This window comes from Acanthopagrus latus, chromosome 3, assembly GCF_904848185.1.
Source record: "Acanthopagrus latus isolate v.2019 chromosome 3, fAcaLat1.1, whole genome shotgun sequence".
Classification (NCBI taxonomy): domain Eukaryota; kingdom Metazoa; phylum Chordata; class Actinopteri; order Spariformes; family Sparidae; genus Acanthopagrus; species Acanthopagrus latus.
The window spans coordinates 1,440,116-1,461,197 of record NC_051041.1 but is presented as its reverse complement, the minus strand read 5'-3'; the positions used below and the strand labels follow the sequence as shown (position 1 = coordinate 1,461,197).

The 21,082-nt window shown below is 42.0% G+C and overlaps 1 protein-coding gene across 2 annotated transcripts in view; it reads left to right on the top strand.

Annotated features, from left to right (window-relative positions):
• The window catches only part of LOC119016675 (zinc fingers and homeoboxes protein 2-like), a 112,358-nt gene extending 94,841 nt beyond the window's left edge, over positions 1-17,517 (top strand). The window contains exons 4-6 of one of the 2 annotated variants that reach the window (XR_005074229.1): positions 1,312-1,495; positions 14,970-15,046; positions 15,152-17,517. Coding sequence is in view for 1 of the 2 variants with exons in the window: in XM_037092786.1 (XP_036948681.1) it covers positions 1,312-1,492 (181 nt within the window). In the remaining variant the exon portion in view is untranslated. Of the gene's footprint in view, positions 1-1,311; positions 1,496-14,969 lie in introns of both variants that reach the window. The other variant, XM_037092786.1, reaches the window with a different exon arrangement.
• The last annotated feature ends 3,565 nt before the right edge of the window (positions 17,518-21,082 follow it).

The window sequence follows — 21,082 nt, the reverse complement described above, 5'->3', positions numbered from 1 at the left end:
AGACGATTTTCGATACTGCAGTGAAAATCAAATTGATTAGATTCAAGTATTCGGTATCGACTTGCATCAGTGTATCAATATGTTTGATTGTTAAATTAGATGTAGTATTCTTTCTGATTTATTTCATTTTCCTTCAGTGTTTTGTAGAATTTTTTTGTATAAGGTATTCAGTGTTAAAAGGCCCAAAGTCCACAACAACAGAAGTTCCTCTTTCCCACAAAAAACACTGCTCCTGAACTCCTCGTCAGTAGTCCGCCTTTAATTCTGTGACTTTGTGACATCACACTACGTCACCATGTCACACATTTATGTTTAACAGCTGATTTGGCATGTAAGAAATTGACAACTGCTCTGTTGTGTTCAGGAGGCGGGACTTAAATAAACTATAATAATAATAATAATAATAATATATTATATGTTAAATATTATCCTGACAATGAGCATAATATGTTTTTTATAAGTAAAAACGTATTATTTTTTGCCCTCACATGAAGTTTGTCCCAGTTTTGATCTCTCAAGTTCTCATAACATGAAGAGAATAATTATTAGTGGATTTTAAGTTTCTTCTCATTATAATTACCAAATTGTCCCACTTATGACCCACTTTTGTTAAATCTGATTGTTAGTAATCACATCAGACGCTCTGATATTGAAAGATGATTGACAGTGTGAAAAACAAAAATCTTTTTAAAGTCTTGTATTTCTATCTGCAGAATTAAGTCAGATCCACGTTTGTTCCTACGTAACGCGACTCACCGGCAGATAAAACACGTGACACGTATGAAACAAACAACATCTTTCTGTATCATGTGTGTGTTATACAAGAAAACATTTTAGACAAACTGAGAATTAACAAAAATAAAGCAAATGAGGAAAATCTCATTGATAAACTGTTTAAATAAACATTAAACGGATTATAAAAACGGATAATTATTAAATCTTTAATCTTCAAGAAACAGTTTCAGTTCTGAACTCTGACATGAATTAAAATGAAACACTTTAAGAAGACGAAAACTTCTCGGAACAAACTTTTCAGCATGAATATTCTGTGTGAACATCCGACACAAACATTAAAGCTGTTCTGCAGAATCAGAACCGTTATGTATGAATAAATCTGTGGTCTCCATCATCGAGGTCAGACAGACACATCGAACGCATCACCTTCTTTATTAAATATGTATGTTTCTGTCTCTGACACAAACAAATACATGTTCAAAAACAAACCTTTAAAGCGATCGGTGACGTTCTCATGGGGCGTCTCATCGATCAGCACATTGATCCACAGTTAAAGTTTGCCGACTGTCTTCGCAGACTGAGGCAGCAGAACGCCGCCGAGTTGAAGAACGGAGGACAGAACGGGGGACACATGGGAGGACCGCGGGACGTGTTCGGGAGCTGGCTGCAGGACGGACACTCGAGGAGAGGACGGGAGCTGCTCCTGGACCGAGAGAGGAAGATGGCGGAGGACGCGTCTGGGAGGCTGACTGGATAAACGGTGAGAGACGATTGGTTGATGCGTTCGCTTGTCAGGCTGCGGGCGCGACTTCTGATCTCTCGGCGGCTTTGAGGTCGATTGTTTCTGGATGTTTTGTTGATCAGTCGCTTGTGAGTCATTGTTGGAGTGTTTCAAGGCCTCATTCACCGAATTCCCTCCCTCTGAAAAGCTACATTCATGTCAAAAAATGTAATATTTGTCTTTTAGATTAGACCTGCAGCTGAACTACATTCACCGTCAGCACAAGTTTTAATTATTCCTCAGTTATTAAATGATTAATTGCGTATTCTATGAAATGTCAAAAATGACAAATGGCTTCTTTTCAGGCAATTAAGTGAAGCATGAATTAGGTTTTTCAGGGAGCTTCTCTGTTTTACATCCCGTGTCTGCAGTGAGGAAGCAGCAATGAGCTTTAAAGGTTTTAAGTTTAACAAACGTGGTGAAGTTTTAAACGTTGATCGTCAGCAGAATCAACAGAATTAAATGTTTCTGCAAGAAGCTACAAAGAGTTGGAGAGACCGCTGTTCAAGACGACTCTCCAACATCTGTTAGCGTGAAACCACTGGTTGGTTTTAGCGAGATGTCTGGATATTTTCCTGCCGTAACTGTGGTGACAGAAGCAGGGATTCGAGGCCGAAGCACGAGGCTGCTGACGGTTCGAGAGACCGCTGTTTGAGATGACTTTCCAACATTTGCTGGCGTGAAACCACTGGATACTGTTGGTGAGATGTGGGGACAGTTTCTGTCTGAGTTTGTGGGGACAGAAGCAGGTATTTGAGGCCAAAACACAACGTTGCTGTGTAACACTGCTGTAACATCGCTGCATTTTTATAAAACTCTCACTTTGCTGTTTATGTTCTTTATACCTGAAGTGTAATATCCATCTCTGTGAAACCTGCAGACTTCTGTTCTGAATCTGTGGCTGCAGGTTTGTTGCACCAGTGAAGTGATTTAACTCAGCGAGGCCCTGATGGTCCCCAGCGTCTCCCCCTCCTCCCCCTCCACCCCCTCCACCCCCTCCACCCCCCGGCCCGTTAGTGTTGAAGCCAACACCTCGATCCCGGGCAACAAACAAAACTCCTCCAGCCAGTCACCGTCTGTGTGTGTAGCTGTGTGAGTTTTGGCTTCAGCTGCTCAGCAACAAACACTAACTTCAGGAAAATTTAGGGATAAAAAAAACATTATTGGAAGCCTGAAATAGCAGCAGCCCCCCTGGTGTGGTAAAGTTTGATAGATAAAAGGCTCCGCCTGGGGCAGAGTGTGACGACAGAGTCGGCTGCTTCCTCCCTTTACTGTCTGTTCTGACAGAAGATCGAAAGTTTTAATGTTTCCACGAGGCGTTTGCTTTTCAAAATAGAAACTGTTCAAATGATTTCCTCAAGACAAACAGCCGTAAACAAGGTGGAGACGCAACTTCTAACACCGTCGACGTCTGAGAGATTGTCACTGGTTTCGGATGTCTTCAAAATCAACGCCTGGACTTCCGGTCGCGTGAGGGTGGAAATGGCTGCGTGAGAACATTGCTCCCGACCGCACTGCCGCAAACCCCCAATTAATACAGGAGATTTACTTAACAGGAGCTCAGAAATATAAACAAATGTCGGGGGGAGAAGAACGTGGCCCCAGCAGGTCGACGAGAAGCCAAAAAAAGGAAACTGAGGTGGAATATGCAGGCTGTAGTGACGAGGAGGCTACGCTAGGTGCGGTCTCGTTAGCCTCCATCCGTAACGTCATAAGTGAAGCCATGGCTAACGCGACGTCTGAACTGGAAAACAACATCTCAAAACAGTTCACAGGCTTCCAGAGCAACATTCAAGAGGATATTAAAAAACAACTTGGTGAAATGAGATCGGATATTAATCTGAAGATGGAGGAGACCGTGAAGAAAATTGAAGTGGTGTCACAGAGACTGGGGGAAGCAGAGCACCGGGTAGGAGAGGTGGAGACGTTCAGTATTGAAGTGAATGAAACTTTAAACCAGATGCAGAGGACGCAACTCGAACTGAAATCAAAACTAACCGAACTCGAAGGCCATTCCCGCCGCAACAACATAAGGATCTACGGCATAAAAGAAGGAGCCGAGGGCACCTCAATGATCCGCTTCGTGGAGAACCTCATTCAAACTGAACTGGGCGAGGGCACCGGCCCAAACGAACTTGGTATTGAACGTGCACACAGAGCTCTCGGCCCCAAACCAGCCGACAATGCCCCCCCGAGATCAACAATCGTTAAATTCCTGAAATATTCAACCAAAGAGCGGATTATCAGCGCGGCGTGGAAAAAAACCATCATGGTTGATGGCAACAGGGTTTTTTTCGACCATGACTACGCAACAGCTGTAATGGAGAAAAGGAGGGAATACCTGCCGATTAAGAAAGTATTGAAAGAGAAGGGAATCAAGTTCCGTACACCGATGGCAAAAATGCGCGTCTTTCTGGACTCAGGGACAGTAACGTATGATAACGCGGATCAAGCCGGGGACGACCTACGAGCAAAGGGATTCCCGATCCCTCCGAGACCCGAGGGCAGAACGGGGGAAATGCCACGTCCCCACTTCAGCTGGCAACAGGTGAAAAGACACAGAGACGGCAGGGAATATCAGCAGAGGATCCGGGACAAGCTCCGCGAGTTTCATCGGGGGACTGACACAGAGGCTGAGGACTAGTTGACCTACATTACCCCATCATAACTCCAGCTTTCCTGTACCGTGACGTTTTCATCTTTATTACTTATTGTTGGACAGAGACGGTAGGCTATATTCCTCAGCCATTCTGAATAGCGTTGCCTCTCCCTAATGGTGAGTCACAATTGAGTGTTCAACGATTAAGGCGCACGTATGCAATATTTCAAGTCATAGTTAAGGGTAGAGTAACCTAAGTTAAGTACACTATTGGGCTTTTTTTTTTTTTTTTTTTTTTTTTCTCTTCTTTCTCAATGTGTGTAGATTTTTCATTGAATGCCACTCTTATTATTATTACTATGCCAGCAACTATGTTGTTACTATGAACCTATAACACCAAATTAGTGTTTGTTTTGCACGCAGAGCGCCTTTACATAATACAGAATACTTTCTTTGATGTTTATGGGCCAAGACTTCTGTATCACTTTAGTTTCAGAATAGGGCAGTCGGTCTGTGGTGTTTGAATGACAGCCACCCACTCAAACAACCCGAGGGGGCCCCGCAACTCGGCGGCTACAACACCCCCCTACACAAGAGGTCCAGGGATTACCTCTTCTATGGAAGACCCTTTCTTGTTCACCGTAACGTTTTACGGTCTTGACTGTTCTGTTATGACTGTTCATGGTTCTTATTTTTTGTTTTCAGGGGAAGCGAGTGAGTGTCCAGGAGAATACTGGTCTATAGCTGAGTAACAAAGAATTTAAGGTTATCACCCTAAATGTCAATGGTTTGTCGACTCCTGTCAAGAGAAGTAAAGCAATATCCAAAATAAAAAGGGAAAAGGCACACATTATATTTTGGCAAGAAACCCATCTAACGGACCAGGAGCATGAAAAGATAAAGAATATGGGTTTTAAACATACTTACTATTCATCTTTTAAAGCAGGACGCAAGAGGGGCGTGGCTATTTTGATACCAAACAAGGTTCATTTTGAATTCCAGTCGGAGACCAAAGACAGGGAGGGTAGGTTCATAATGGTAAAGGGCAAATTAGATGATAAGGACATGACCCTGTTGAACGTATATGCGCCCCCAGGCAGCAACAAAACATTTTATAAGACAATATTCGATTTAATAGCGTTCCAATCTGCTGGAGTCTTGATTTGTGCAGGAGACCTTAATGTAATTTTGAACCCAAAGTTGGACACAACTAATCAAAGAAGGAAAATCACTCCTACTGAGAGATGGATTAAAAGGAGAATCCAAGACCTGGGCTTGATAGACGTTTGGAGGGATTTCCATCATCGAGATAGGCAGTATACTTTCTATTCAAATCGTCACAGTGCATATTCAAGGATTGACTACCTACTTGTCCATAATTCAGAGAGGCACAGGTTAAAGGAGTGTGAGATAAACCAGAGAGATATATCAGACCACTCTAGTGTCCACCTGAAATTACATCTAGATACTAAACCCAAAGTGACAACATGGAGATTAAATGTAAGCATGTTAAACAACCCTGAGTTTAAAGAGAAAATAAAGATGGAATTAAAAACATATTTGGAGGACAATGATGATGGCAATGTGAACCCAGTGATGCTGTGGGATGCTGCCAAAGCAGTCCTGCGGGGGAAAATTATATCAGAATCTGCATTCATAAAAAAAATGAAAACTCAAAAACTGTTAAACCTGCAGAATCAACTAACAGAACTGGAACAGAAACACAGCAAAAATAAAGATCCACAATTACTTCTACAGATGAGACCACTCAAACAAGAAATAGACAAGATTTACTGTGATGAAATAGAGAAAAATCTCAGGTTTACAAAACAGAGATACTACGAGGCAGGCTCGAAAGCATCCAAGCTGTTAGCATGGAGGCTGCGAAAACAGCAATCAGAAAACACAGTCTATAGGATTAGGGATCCTGCCACTAAAAAAGTTATATACAAACTAGAGGGAATACAGAAAGCATTTGAAAATTTTTACCAGAACCTGTATACTCAACCCACACCATTCGAACCTGCTAAAGTAGAAGAGTTTCTGAGCCAACTGGATCTGCCCTCCTTGGGGAAATTGCAAAATGGAAAATTAACAAAAGAAATATCACCCGAAGAAATTGACAAGGCGATCTCCTCCCTGAAGTCTTCTAAGTCTCCAGGGACTGACGGATTTCCAGGAGAATGGTATAAATCACTGAGGGAACAATTAATACCAATACTACATAAAAGCTTCAATTACACCCTGAGGGAGGGAGTCATCCCCCCATCCTGGAGGGAAGCTACCATCTCTGTGATTCCAAAAGAGGGCAAGGACCCGAAAGAATGTGGCTCTTATAGACCTATCAGTGTTTTAAATCAAGATTATAAATTGTATGCAACTATTTTAACTAAAAGATTGGAGGAGGTGATTCCTTTTTTGATAGACGAAGATCAAACTGGATTTATTAAATGTAGACAAACACAGGACAACATAAGGAGAACCCTTCACACCATTGAACAGATAGAAAAGGAAAAAATTGGAGCTATTCTGCTTAGTATGGATGCGGAAAAGGCATTTGATTCCGTGGGGTGGGAATTTCTTTATGCAGTCATGGCAAAATTAGGCTTCCATGAGAAGTTCATTAAAGGCATCAAAACACTATATACATCCCCCGTAGCCAGAATCAAAGTAAATGGAGGCCTGTCAGAAACTATCCACCTGCAACGCGGTTGTCGTCAGGGCTGCCCAGCCAGCCCACTGCTCTTTAACCTCTTCATTGAACCTCTTGCACAAGCCGTAAGACAGAATCCTGACCTAGAGGGCATCACAATAAAAGGTATAGAATACAAAATATGTCTTTATGCGGATGACGTGCTGGTCAGCCTAAAGAACCCAGAGTCAGGAATTCCAAGATTAATGGATTTCCTGCAGGCATATGGAAGTCTGTCAGGCTACTCCCTTAATGTTGATAAAACACAAGCCCTGACGTTCAATTTCGTCCCATCAATAGAACTAAAAAATAAGTACAGTTTTAACTGGGACTCAACCTCTATTAAATATTTAGGCGTTAAATTGACCAAGGATATAACACAGTTGTTCTATGAAAATTATGTAAGAATAAATTCACATTTAAAGGAAGATCTAGACAGATGGGCCTCTCTGCCCCTAGATCTTGGTAACAGAATTATGACAATAAAAGCAAATATTTTACCCAGATTACTCTATCTGTTTCAATCCTTACCTGTTTGTATCCCTGATAGTCAATTTAGAGAGTGGGATAAGATGATATCCCGTTTCATCTGGAATGGAAAAGGTCCCAGGGTGAGATACAAAACTTTACAGCTGCCAAAGTATAGTGGGGGGATGGGCTTACCGAGGCTCAAAGATTACTATTTAGCAGCACAAATAAGACCCCTGCTGCTCTGGTGCAATAAAGACTACTGCGCAAAATGGAAAGATGTAGAGCTATCACTGTCAGACAGGCCTATACAGAGTCTACTAGGAAGCCTAATAGAGGCTAAAAAACATGATATCCAGAGCCAATGGGTTAGATTTTCTATAGAAATCTGGATTGGCTTGGTGAAACAACTTAATATCCAGAAAGAAATTCGAATTTTAATGTGGCCAACCCATGACCCAGATTTCAAACCAGGTATGAATGATGGAGGCTTTACTCAATGGGCGAGAAAAGGACTCTCCACATTATGCCAATTAGTTGAAAACCAGGAATTCATAGACTTCAAGTCCATATCAGATAAATTCGGCCTAGCCCGGCAGGATTTTTATAGGTACCTTCAACTCCGGCACTACTTTGACACGAACATTAAAGGACTAATACAGGAAAATATATCAGGTATTACCAAAATGTTTATCAAAGCCTATAACACAAAACTGTTCAGAAAGATAATTGGCGAACTATATAGACACATAGCTGAATTAAGAGGTCATTCAACAAATTATATTAAGGCGAAATGGGAAAATGAGTCGGGAATCGTAATTACTTCTGAAGACTGGACGAATGTAATTAACACACAAATTACCACTACAGCCTCACAACTATGGAGGGATTTTTCCTGGAAAAACTGCATCCGATTCTTCATAACACCAAAGCAAAAGTCTAAACAGACAGGACAACAACCTACTTGCTGGAGAGGATGTGGACACAGTATGGCAGATCATACACATATATTCTGGAGTTGCACCATGCTTAGATCCTTCTGGCAAGGAGTTCAAAGTACTATCAGTGAGGTCTTGCAGTATAATTTTAATTTCACTTTTTTATCATTCTACCTGGGTAATATGGACACAGAATTACCAAAAAAAGACAGATACCTCCTAAAAATCTTCATGGCTGCCAGCAAAAAAGCCATAACAAGAAGATGGCTCAATACAGAACCTCCCACAGTTAATCAGTGGGAAGCCATAATTAAAGACATCCAAATAATGGAACTACTGACGTTTAGTCTCAGATTACAAAGGGACAAAGGTGATGCCCTCTGGGAAAAATGGAGCACTTATATTACAAGAAGAGGTGATAATCAACCTTAATACTACGTATATCCTGGTTTTAAGAACGACTATGACCATACTGCTGTAATGTTTGTGACATATGACCTACTCGCAACCCATGGTTCCCCCATGTTATGTTCACGAGTGTTCATATGTAGGTGTGCATTGGTATATGAATATGTAGTTGTTTACTTAGTCATATGGTTGTAAGTGAACGGGTGCACTCGAGATAACACGTGTTTAGACGTACAGTATATGTGCATATGCTTTGCTTTTTCTTTCTCTTTCTGATGTCTCTTCTGTGTTTATAGGGGCACAACTTGGCAAGCATTTGTACTACTTAGCCACATCTTGTTGTAGCCATACCTAATTCTGTCCATTATACGGATGCTACCTATGTTTTGTGTAAAAAAACGTGAAAAAATAAAGTTTCAAAAAAAAAAAAAAATCAACGCCTGACAGCTGAAATCAATAATCAATATGCAGCATTCAGAATAACCAACAACAGATGTAGGTTTAGTAAATAAAACTCGACCCGTTCGTGATGTCTGATCATGTTTTCTGTTTGTTAAAATCTGACATCTTTCACTTCATTTGTCTGTTGAAACTATTTGGTTTTCCCCAAAAACTCGAACTGCTGTGAAACTATAAATCATCCTCACATGAATTTAAACAAGATAGATAAGTGAATGATTATGTTGAAGACAGAAGTCGGTCAGGAAACGACCTCAACAGAACAAAACCAGACACAGAAACATCAGATGTTCGAACAGACAGAAGATATTTCTCCCTCGTATAAAGTGACATCGTGACTTACAGAATAATATAATATATTAATTATAACACTGCAGATTAACAGAGGACGTCCAGCGACTTGATGTTTTACTTTATTAGATAAAAGACAGATTACATTTAGATATATTTGACCTCTGGCTGTTAAAGTGAATATTTACATTTTAAACAGTCGATAAACAAGTTTCCCTGTAAAATGGAACAAAAAAAAACAAATACAAGAAATGTTGACATGAAATATGATATAATGTAACACATAAAATCATAATATATCATATAGTGTAGTAATATGAAATAACGTGACGTAATGTGATATAATTGTACAATATTGTGACTTTGTGGACAAACAACACAACAGACTGAGAGTTGGAGGTTTTTTCTTCTTCAGTCTGCAGCTGCTCTCAGAAACTCCTCCACCCTGCTCCACCCACACATCAGCACAACAACATCAACACAACAACACTGCTGAACGCACACACACTCACATCAGAGGATTAATCCTTTCACATTAAACACCTGAACGTCGACGTCTGAGTCGAACCGTCGCCACTTTTATTTTTTTAGCGTCGTGTGAAAAACCTCCACGTTTCAGTCGACGCAGCAGGCAGAGGAAGTGGATCTGACTCAGTCTGTGAGCAGGAGGATGAATTAACATGAGCTGCTATCTAAACTCTGGCAGTTTGTGACTGTGGCCACACACTCGTCTGCTCTGCCAGACGCTCGGTTCAGGTGCCAGTTATCATCGGAGGCTGAGCTCTGCTCTCCAAATCAGTTTGGCTCCCAGATTACTGACTGTGGCAGGTGAATGCTGGAATCCGCCGAACACTGTTGATGGAAAAACTGCTCCAGTTAGGAGTCGCACTCCAACTCTCTGAAAATTCAATATGTGGTGGGAGCTCAAAGTGGGAAACGTGGCTGAAAGAAGAGAAGAGATTCGTCTCATCAGAGGAAATCACAGGGTTCCTGCCACTAGAGGGCCCTCAAACCAAAACCAGGGACGGAGTTGGACCATGCGAGCTGCTGATGAGAATCAGAATCAGAATGAAACTTGAAAACGGCGAAAATTTCAGCCTCGGCCTCCTGCGTCCGTCCTGTGGGTCCAGACTCAAAACTGGGGAAACACAGTCCTGAACGCTGGTCTCTGGCTTCTCTTGAAAACAACTTTCAAGTTTCATTCATGTTGTGTTTAGTCACATTCAGCGACCAAATATAACTCGACAGCATGAACCTGAAAAAAGTGACAGATTTCACGTCCTCAGACTTAAACGATTGTACGGATCAGTCGCCAGCGACTCGACTCTTTCTGGTTGTCACAGTTTGGTTAGGTTTAGGAAAAGAACTTCGTTTGACTTAACAGCAGTCTCTGGACTGGAAGTTGTGATTGTCGTCCATCCTGACCTGTAGCAGAACCTCCGGACAGCTGGGAGGAGATCAGATGGTGGCGAGGGACAAAATGGAGGTCCGTGCAAGAACATTTTGTCTCTGAGCGGCGTCCTCTGGCGAAGAGCTGTACAGCTGAGTCTATTTTCATACGTACAGGAAGTATAAACAAACCTTTGTTCTCTTTATACTTCTTCACTTCGCAGCTTGCAGGGCGAGTTTTGCTGGACCAGATGCAGAAATTGTGTTTGTTTTAAGCTCCTCCGGTGCCACCCGGGCGGGGTTTGTCACACCGACTTCTAGTTACTGCTTGACAATCAGTAATCACCTGATGTCATGTTGAGAAGCCCCGCCCCCCTCCGGTACATCAAGGAGAATAAATCAAACATCAGGTTGTTGTTCAGGACAGAAAATGTGAGACTTTGTTTTGTTCGGATGTGTTAATGTTTCTGTGTGTGTCTGTGCGGCGCTGACCTCGTCTTTTTTCACCACCTCAAAGATTAAATTAGTGTGAAAAGCAGAAAGACCTCTGCGTGTTTCTGTCTTCATTTCACCCAAAACTAAATTAATTTTTTTTTCTGCTTGTGCACTTTGGATTCGGCGTTCAAGGCGCACCTGCCTGCAACACAAAGGGAAGCGAAAAGAATATTTGTCTCTTCATTGTATTTAAATACTCTCCTGCCGTCACATCTGCACCCTGAAACCTCCGGCGCTGCTTTTCTCCGGCTTCATTTGTTGTTGTCTTGTTGTTGTCTTGTTTAATAGAAAAAAAAAATACAAATATATCCGAATCGTCAATTAACAAATCAAACCTGCTCGCTCTCAGCGTGCTCTGAGCGCTGGCTGCACAGAAAGGAAGAAATGTGAGTTAACACACTGCATCACAATGATTAACATGCGCTGTGTGTGTGTGTCAAGCTTTAAGTGTAAAGTTTGTGTGGGCGGGGTCAGAGGTCAGAGGTCGCAGCAGCAGAGACGATCCCGCTAAAGACGGATGAAGAGCGACGGTATCGGATTATATTAAGGAGTCGGAACGATTGATGTAGCAAAAACAAATTCCTGCAGTGCAAATTGATGTGGCACGATGTCTCCAGCCGGTCGCTGTGTGTGTTAATGGTTTCCCTGTGTGTGTGTGTGTGTGTGTGTGTGTGTGTGTGTGTGTGTGTGTGTGTGTGTGCCATCCATTGTCCTGTCTCACTAATCACAGCAGCTCGGGGCTTCATTTAATCAGCCGAGCGCGGCGCAGCGTCCCATAATAACTTATCAACAGTCGTAGCTTATAGATGAGGGCTTAATTGCCAGAATGCTGCAGTGCTTCTCCCTCGCTGTCATCGTCATAATGTACAACACAGAGGCGGCGCACACTGAACGCTACCTGCCTCCAGGTCACCGTGATCGCAGAAGAAAAGGAAAATCACAATAATGTGTTTTAGATTTTGGATCCTCTGCTGTCCTCCTGTTACGTCAAACATCTGTATGTTTTCTACACAGCTGTAATAATAATGAGGTTGGAGTCTTTCGCTCAGGCCTCCTCTGAGCCTCCACGTTTGTTTTTAATACGCTTTAAAACGAGAAGATTCAACTTTACTGTCCTGAGATTCATTTTACGTCGTCACAACACTGATCTTAACAGCAGCAGCTCAGAAACATGTGACAGGAGTGAGAAACGACTCATCAACGTATCTGTGGTTGTGTGAATGGGCGAGAAGCCAGAGACCAGCGTTCAGGACTGTGTTCTGACGCAGAGACGTTCAGTGCCAACGTTTATTCTGACGACTGTGTTGATGATGCTGAACGCGTCTCTGGATCAGGATGTTAACGAGTGATGACTCGCCGCTAACCACAGACGGCACAATTAAATACTGAAATACAAATCATGTAAAGTAGAAAATCTAAAAAGACAATCGTTACAAACTGATGTTTAGTGTTTTTCAGCCTGTGTTGGACGTTGTCGAGCCAGATGTTTGTTTTGTCCTGATGAAGCCAAACTCAGATGGAGTCGGTGGTTAAAACTGTTTTTTAACAAGAATCGACGAACATGCAACATGCATGTCTTTAATTCATCATCACTGGTTAACTCACAACTGGTTATTGAGGAAACTGAGCATTAATTAAAGAAATTGCTTATTTAACCAGATTTGTTTCAGGCTTACAAACAAGCTTGTTATATTATTTTGAATCAGATTTTTAAGGTGTCGCCTGTTCTGTATTTTTGTCTTTGTGTGTTTTCAGACCTGCTGTCTGGACTTTGTGTTTGTTTCAGGAAGTTTAACAGAAGTCTGAAAAAATGGACATCCAACATGATTTACTGTTGACGTCCCGGTTGTTTCTGGAAAAGTTTGAGAATCCGAGAAAATGTTGCCACAAGCTGCGACAGAAGACCTGCATCATCCTGCACTGTACACTCTGCTGTGTGTGTGTGTGTGTGTGTGTGTGTGTGTGTGTGTGTGTGTGTGCGAGGGTAATGAAACGCACCCTCTGTCGGCCGTATTGGACCGTCAGCTGTTGTGTAACAGTATCTGATCGTACAGCTGATTGAACAGCTGTTCGCAGCTGAACAGAAGCGCTTCATTTTCCTCTTTAACTCGGAGCCGACGATGATTTCATCACTTCTGAATATTAACAGAGAGTTCAGAGGAATCAGGGAGCGGATCAGGACTTCACTTCTTAAACCGATGCACAGATGAACTCTGGCGGTCATTGGTCGGATGTGGTGACGTCACAAATATCTGAACAGGAAGTGACACGTGCGAAAATTTCCCCACAGAGGAACAAAAGCAGGATCAGATAGAAAAGATCTTGGACGTGTTCCAAACCTTCTCTTTGAGGCTTTTACTTTGAAACATCTGCAGGAAGTTGAAGTTTACTGGAAGTAGAAAACTGAAATCTGATCAAAATCTACTCGACAGAAATGTAAATTCAACTCTTCTGACTTCGCTCCAGATTTTACAAGTTGGAGTTTGAACATCTGAGGATTGTTTCCGGGCACACAAAATGTTTATTTCTCTCTAAACGTTGAGCAGCGATCACTGAAGTCCGTGTCGGCGAGCTCGTATTCTGCTGGCAAAACGTTCCAACCTGATGAGTCTTTTAACGAGAGCGACCAAAAGCACATCTGTGGAATAATCAGGCTGTTTACTCGCACACCTGCCAGGTGGAACGAACCGCTCGGCAAACAAGATTTCTGCTGGAAACTTGAGAGAAATCTTTCTGTGTGCAGAGAAAAAGTTTTAAGCATTTTGACTTCCACTGAAACACGGACGGAACAACGACAGCCAATCGTCTGCCAGCATCCCGACGATCAGCTTCCTCTCTCCAGAATCACCTGCTGCACCTCTGATGACGGACTATGAAAGATTGAAGGCTTTTATTGTGAAAGAACACCTGTGCACTAATCGATGTTGAGTTGCTTCACCTGGAGAATCGACTCACACAGATTTTAACACATTTCTCCTCAGACGCTGTGAGAATAAAGTCTTGAACAGTCTCATTTGTTTTTGCTCCCATTTTTCACAAGTTGGAGTAAAAGATTTAAGACTTTTATTGCACAAATAACGATTCATCGGTGTCTCGATGTGCCACGCGTGTCGGGTGGAGGGATTATTGTAGCACTTTTAACAAATTTCTGCACAAAACAAATGAGATAAAAACGTCTTTGTTGAGCAGAGAAACAGTTTAAAACCTTTTTTTTTAACTCCGACTTGTGAAAAATGTGAGCAGAAAGTGTTGTTTTTCTGTTTGTGTTGAGAGTTTAAAGACGTCTCGACAGTTTCGCAGAAAAACTAAAAGTCAAAGACGCCACGAGGAGACGGGAACTCAGTGTGTGTTTGTGTGTGTTTGTGTCCATTGTCCTGTTTGTGTAATCGCGGCGGTGCCTCGTTTTAATCACTCCCACACAAAAACACAACTTTAACACTGTTCCCTCTCACGGATCAGGAGAGAGAGAGCGAGCCGGTCGGTCGGTCAGGTCCGCCGCCGCCGCCGTCATTTCACAACGTGTCCTAGTTCCCAGCAGCACCAGGCGACCAGGAACACCGGCTCCTGGCACAACAATTACTTTTTAATCCCCCCTTTTCTGTTTTTTTTCATTTGTGTTTCCTCCTTTTTTGTGTGTGTGTGTTTTTTCTGGACTGATCTGAGCTCTTGTGAAACTGACATTTCTTCTTCTTCTCTCTCTTTCTCTGTTTTAAGGTGCGAGTAGGATTTTGCCGCCATCGCCGCCGCTGCTGCTGGAAACACGGAGGAGGAGGAGAGAAAAAAAAAACGAGGTGGACGGAGAATGGAGCAACAAAAGAAGAGTTTTTTTTTTAAACGATCAGATATTGTATTTTTGTTTTTTAATTATTTTTTAACTTTTGATTGTTGCATCACAGATCACGCACGACGCCGTCCTCCATCGTGTCCGAGCTGCGACCCGACCTCCTCCGCGGACGCGACGCTCTCGACGACAAGAAAGAGCTCAGCTTTTATTTTGGTGAGGCGTACTCGGGCTTCCAAATTAAAATCAGAGGAGTGCGAGGGAGAGATTCAGGGTCACGATCTGTGAAGATAATTGAAATCTCAAATTGCTGCTTTTCTTTTCATTCCTCACAGTAATGTGAGTTTTAATAGTGTTACAATAAAAGACGGAGCGGATCTTCACTCCTCGGTGCACAAACACCATCAGAGACACAGATTAGAGGTGAGGAGCTGCTGCGAGCCGCCACGCCGAGCGATCGACGGTTCGACTGAGCTCTCGAGCTCCATTCTGAGGTGGAATCAGTTGGACACAGTCGAGCTGATACGGATCAATAACGTGCGATCGACTGCCGGCCAATCACAGCGACTGTTTTTAAATAATTCCACAGTTTTGGGTCGAAGAAACGTGACCGATAAGGGAGCGCTTCCCCTTTAAGAGCCGTCCCTTTAAGGCTGTTTTCTGATTGGTTAACACAAAATTTAACGACTTACCCACAATGCAGCGTGGCTGCAAGATCAGTAACCGATCATTCAGCATCTAAATAAGAGGTTTGATTTGTGGGTCGACGTCTAGAAAACTTCCCTTTAACCTCAAACTTTCCCTTTAAGCTGGAGTTGATCACAAAGATCTCGTCACCAGCTGATGTCGAGGTCGCACGTCCTCCATCTTGGACAGCTCGGTACGGCAACACCACTCGGACAAACCACAGACAGAAAAGCATAAAGTTAATTTCTAAGATTACAAGAAACATTTCAAGGCCTCCGAGATAACTGTGAAAGTTCAATTTAATTCAAATAAAGAAGGTTTTTAGTGTGTTTATACAGATTTAATATTAAAGCCTCTTTGGTGTTTATTTTATATTTTCTTTGTTTTGTCTGTTTGAGCTGTAATGTGATGTGTATTATATAAATTTATACAAAGAACGTAACGTAATACTTGAAAGATGATCAGTAAAGATCGAAGCATAAAAGTGTAACAATCCAAATATTTAGACGTCTTTTACTGCAGTTCTGTCTGTAGTTTGTCCAGGTGGTGTTGCCGTACCGAGACGTAACTTCCCTTTAAGAGGAGGATTTTATAATTGACAAAGAAAGGTCACAAACTTCCCCTTTAAGAGGGAGTTCGATCAATGATGAAACACTTTCTGTTTTTGTTTTGGTCGACATCCTGAACCTCTCGTGATCGCGGTGAACTTCCCCTTTAAGAATCAGATGTGCGGAGACTAAAAACCTTCCTCATGTTAAAATATGAAACAGTGAGCATCATCGTCGTCTCAACCAACAAATATTCGTATAAAAATCAACATGATTTTCTTGAAATTCACATTTAACTTTTGAGCTGAATCCAGATAACTTCCCTTTAAGAGGAACTTTAATTGGTGTTAATTTCCCCTCAGGAGGAAAACTCGATCTGTATCTCTGAACTTTCCCTTTAAGAAGGAACCAGTTTCATAACGAGCACTTTACTGAAAACAAAATTAATTAAATAAAAGAAGAAGTAAAAAAAAAAAAACAAACCCTGAACTTCTCCTTTAAGTTGCTCTGAAGGAAGCAGCCTCCGTCTCGTGAGAGGGGGGATTAGCGGGTCGTGAACTCGGACGGACGGATGTTTTGTGGCCGAGGTGATGTTGTGCGTGACCTGCGTTGCCGTGGAGACGGCGAACCGGAGCACTGAATGTGTGCCTGAAGCAGCAGCAGCAGCCGTCTGACTGTCCGCAGCCACCGACCTGACGACCGACCGACAGACAGACAGACAGACAGACAGACAGACAGACAGGGTGGATTCAAAACAAACAAACAAACAAGGAAAAAAAACAACAAAAAAAAAAACAACCACAAACAAACAAAAACAACGCCGAGTGCCAAAGCTGGGATCTGCTGCATTCTCACTACACTTTTGAAAAAAAAAAAGGGTTCTTCTTCTTCTTCTCGTTGTAAATAGGATATATATGTTTGTTTTTGTTTTTGGTTCTGTTTTTTTTTTCCTGTATTGCTACGGATTTGTAAAAAAGAAAAATTTTGCGGAAAAAATTTTGTTACATTTTGTAAAAATGGGAGCAACTCGTCCCCCCGAGAAAAAAAACCTCCTCGGATATTTTTTTTGTTTTTGTTTTTAATCCCTCTCTCTCTCTCACTCGCTCGCTCACTCGGCTCTTTAACGTCTTCGTTTTCTTTCTTTTTTTTTTTTTTTGTTGGACTTTGTTGGAAAAAAAAAAAAAAAACGGTGCCAGCAATGGTGTGTGTGTGTGTGTGTGTGTGTGTGTGTGTGTGTGTGTGTGTGTGTGTGCAACGTTTTTTGTTTTTTGTTTTTTTCTTCCTCTCTCTCTCTTTTCTGTTTTTCTACTGAACCGGAGTGGAACCACTACAAAAAAAAGAAAAAGAAAAAAAAAAAAAAAGACGGACCGGTTGGCAATACTTCAGTCACTTCTTCTTCATCTCACCGGCACTGGACTTCCGCCCGCCACTTCCCTGCTGAGAGGAGAGGTGGGAGGAGGAGGAGGAGGAGGAGGAGGAGGAGGAGGAGGAGGAGGAGGAGGAGGGGGGACTTCGCTTCACATCAAATCAGATTCAAAAAAAACAAAACACAAAAAAAGCACCTTTGGACCTTTTTTCTTTTTTTCTTTTATTTTTTACTGTGCTGAAGTGAAGTCAAGTGCTATTATTATATTATATTATATTATTATTATTATTATTATTATTATTGTAGCCACTCTGTCTGGAACCCTTTTTTGAAGAAAAAGCGAAAGGACAAAAAAAACAAACAAACAAACAAACAAAAAAACTCACCGGAGACAAAAAAAAAAAAAAAAAAAAAAAGAAAGAAACTTTTAAGCCAATCTGCACTTCTTGTTCCGACGAACATGCTTGTACGACCAAGTGACTGTCGTGGATCTTTGTTTTGAAAACCGATTAAGGAACAAACAAACAAACAAACAACAACGTGAAAAAAACTACAAAAAAAAACAGACAGTTTGAGAAACTGTCAAAATGGTGGCAAAGCGCAGAAGGATTCAACGGTAACGATCTCACAACACACTCAACAGTGAAAACCACAATCCAGAATCATGCTGCCTGAATCATACTTTAATCTCTCTTCTTCTTCTTCTTCTTCTTCTTCTTCTTCTTCTTCTCTGTTTCTCTCCCTCGCTCTGTCCTTTCTCTCACTTTCTTTGTCTCTCTCTCGTCCTTCCTCCCTTTTCTTGTTTCTCTTCATCGTCGATTCTCTTTCTCTTTCTCTCTTTCTCTCTGTTTGTCGTCCTGCACACCATCATCATCATCATCATCATCATCATACACACCTGTAATAAACAAAAACAAACAAACAAAAAGAAAAAAAAGATAAATAGCCTTTTATTCAATACATAACTACATGTTGGCTTGGTAGGCTTAGTTGAAACTAGTTCCATTCCGACAAAAAAGAATAATAGTAAAAACAAAAATATGAGCTTCTTTATGTATTGCTTCTGCCGCTGTAGTGTCCTGGTCAGATTTAAAGATGATAAGACTACATATATCTGAAATACTGTATTTACAAATGCATACCAGGGCTGGCCTCAACAACAACACAGCAGGGGAGGGGAGGGTTTAAACTCCGTCCACCGGGCGACTTTCCAGTCGATCGGGATGCTTGTTTCTGCTTAAAGTCTTCATAGTTTTTTAAACTCGTGGCGTTCTGCATCACTACGGCTCTCCGCCGCCGCCGCCGCCGCCGCCGCTCGTCCTTCTGCAAACAGAAAGGCAGCGCCGCAGAAAGAGAAGCTCCTGGTGGACGCTCAGCCTTAGAAAGCTTCCAAGAGACTTTTATTTTTGCAAGTGTATAGTTTTAATTGAATATTTTTCTGATGAATGATTGAATGTATTTGCTTTGAGGAAGTTAAGTAAATGTTGTGGGGGGTTTACTGTCTGAATGTTTGAAGAGGGGAAGAGTCGAGCACACTAGCACCAGAAGAACAACACCAACATCTGTCAGAGGTTTTTAACTCGCTCTAAAACTTTTACCAGTCGCTGGCTGGTGAAGAGAGGGAGTTAAGTTTGAAACAGCTGCTCGAGGCGGCAGAAATAAGAGGGTTTTTTACTTCTTTCCTGGAAGGGGCTGATGTGAGAGGACAGTCTGTCTGATAAAAGGTGCCAGACGGCAAAAAGAAGAACAAGAAGAGGTTCGATTTCTAAGATCCAAAAACTGTGACGCAGAATCTGACAAAATGGCAGCAAAGTAGAATTCAGTTTTTAAGGAAGCCTGTCACACCAGCTTTATAACAACAAAATGCAAAGAAAGTTTAACATTTACACAGTTTTGTTCTCCGTTATCTCAAAGGTTAGCATCGTAAAGACGGGAAGATATCTGCGGATAGCAAACACACATCCTGCAGACGTCGGCCGGACAAACACACGTTATGTTGCTGCGTCTTTGCAACGTAACTCGCACCGATGTCTGCTAGACGTATGTTTAAAGGTACAATCAAGAAAGTCGATTTTTGAGCGCTAACTGCTCCTCAACTGATTTGTTTACAGTTGAGCAACCAAGCTAACTAGCTAGGGAAGCTAGCTGGTGAGTAAGTAAGCTCAGCCAGGCATGCTCCAGGTTAGCTCGAGTGTTAGCAGTTAGCTTGATGGCTAAAGACACCTGATAGGTGTATCGATATCGGCAGAAAAACAAGTTGGAGGTGATTTAGAATTATTACATTTCTAAGTTTCAGTGTCATCAGGTGATTTTAGACGTTATGTTTATTATTAATCTGTAAAAATGTTGATCGCCGCTCTGCTCTGCTCTGCTCCGACACTTTCTGGTCTCAGTTTTTGGATGATCGAACCTTCCAGATTTATTCACACTACATCCGAACGCCTCGGTTGTTCTCTGTCGGCTCTGTTTTGGAGGAATCTCCAGGACGACTAGTGTGCACGAGTCCTTCCTTTGTTTCAGTTAAAGTTGCTCTGTTCGCTCACTTTGAAATGTATCTGCTGCGCCTGGTTTCCACAAAAACATTTCAGCGATCGCCTGACGGGGTCAGTGTTCACTGCAGGATGACAGCGACCGTTTGAACTCTGTTTCCGACTCCAACACGGATCGACAAAATGTTTTAATTTCAGAGGAAATCTTCCTCAGTCGTCGAGTAAACTTCAGGGGTCTTTATCCGTCCTCCGTATTCAGCTGTCTTTAGTTTTTGAATCACACTTGGAGACTTTGATTTTAATGTCAAACGTGTCACGGAACAAAAAAGTAGAAACACCTGCAGTCGAGGGTGAAAGCTCGGAGTGTTTGAGTTTGTCACTTTGGAAGGGTTTTTTTAAACGCTTCGGTCAATCACGACTTGTCATAAAACACATTTCCTTTATCAGAAACGAGTCCCGAATTTATTAGCGGATTCAAACATCTTTAACACTTTTCTGCAAATGCAAATCCACAATGCTGGAGGTTCAACACAAGCTGCATTTTTAAATCAACGTGTGGAACTGATGCACAGTCTTTTTGCAAATTTACAATCATGGAGAAACATCCCAGAGAACAAGAACCAAACCGATTCAGTATCGTACTTCTGGTGCTTTTTATCATCCTTTTCAAAACGTATCAACAGCTGGTAGAGACACATTTACTCTGCATTTCTGTTAGATAACGTTTGTACTGGGTTAACAAACTGAGGTTCATGTTGTGTCCCGACACGAGGAACAAGATGACACCAGCGAATATGCAACAAACCAAACTGTAGCTTCAGTTTCCTGATCGCATTGAAAAACAGGCTCAGTAGGTATCACACAGCCAGGAGGATGGAAAACGTCTCCAGAAGTTGTTAAATATATCGAACTGCACGTCGTCCATTAGTCATCATAGCATAGCCACCACCTGCTGC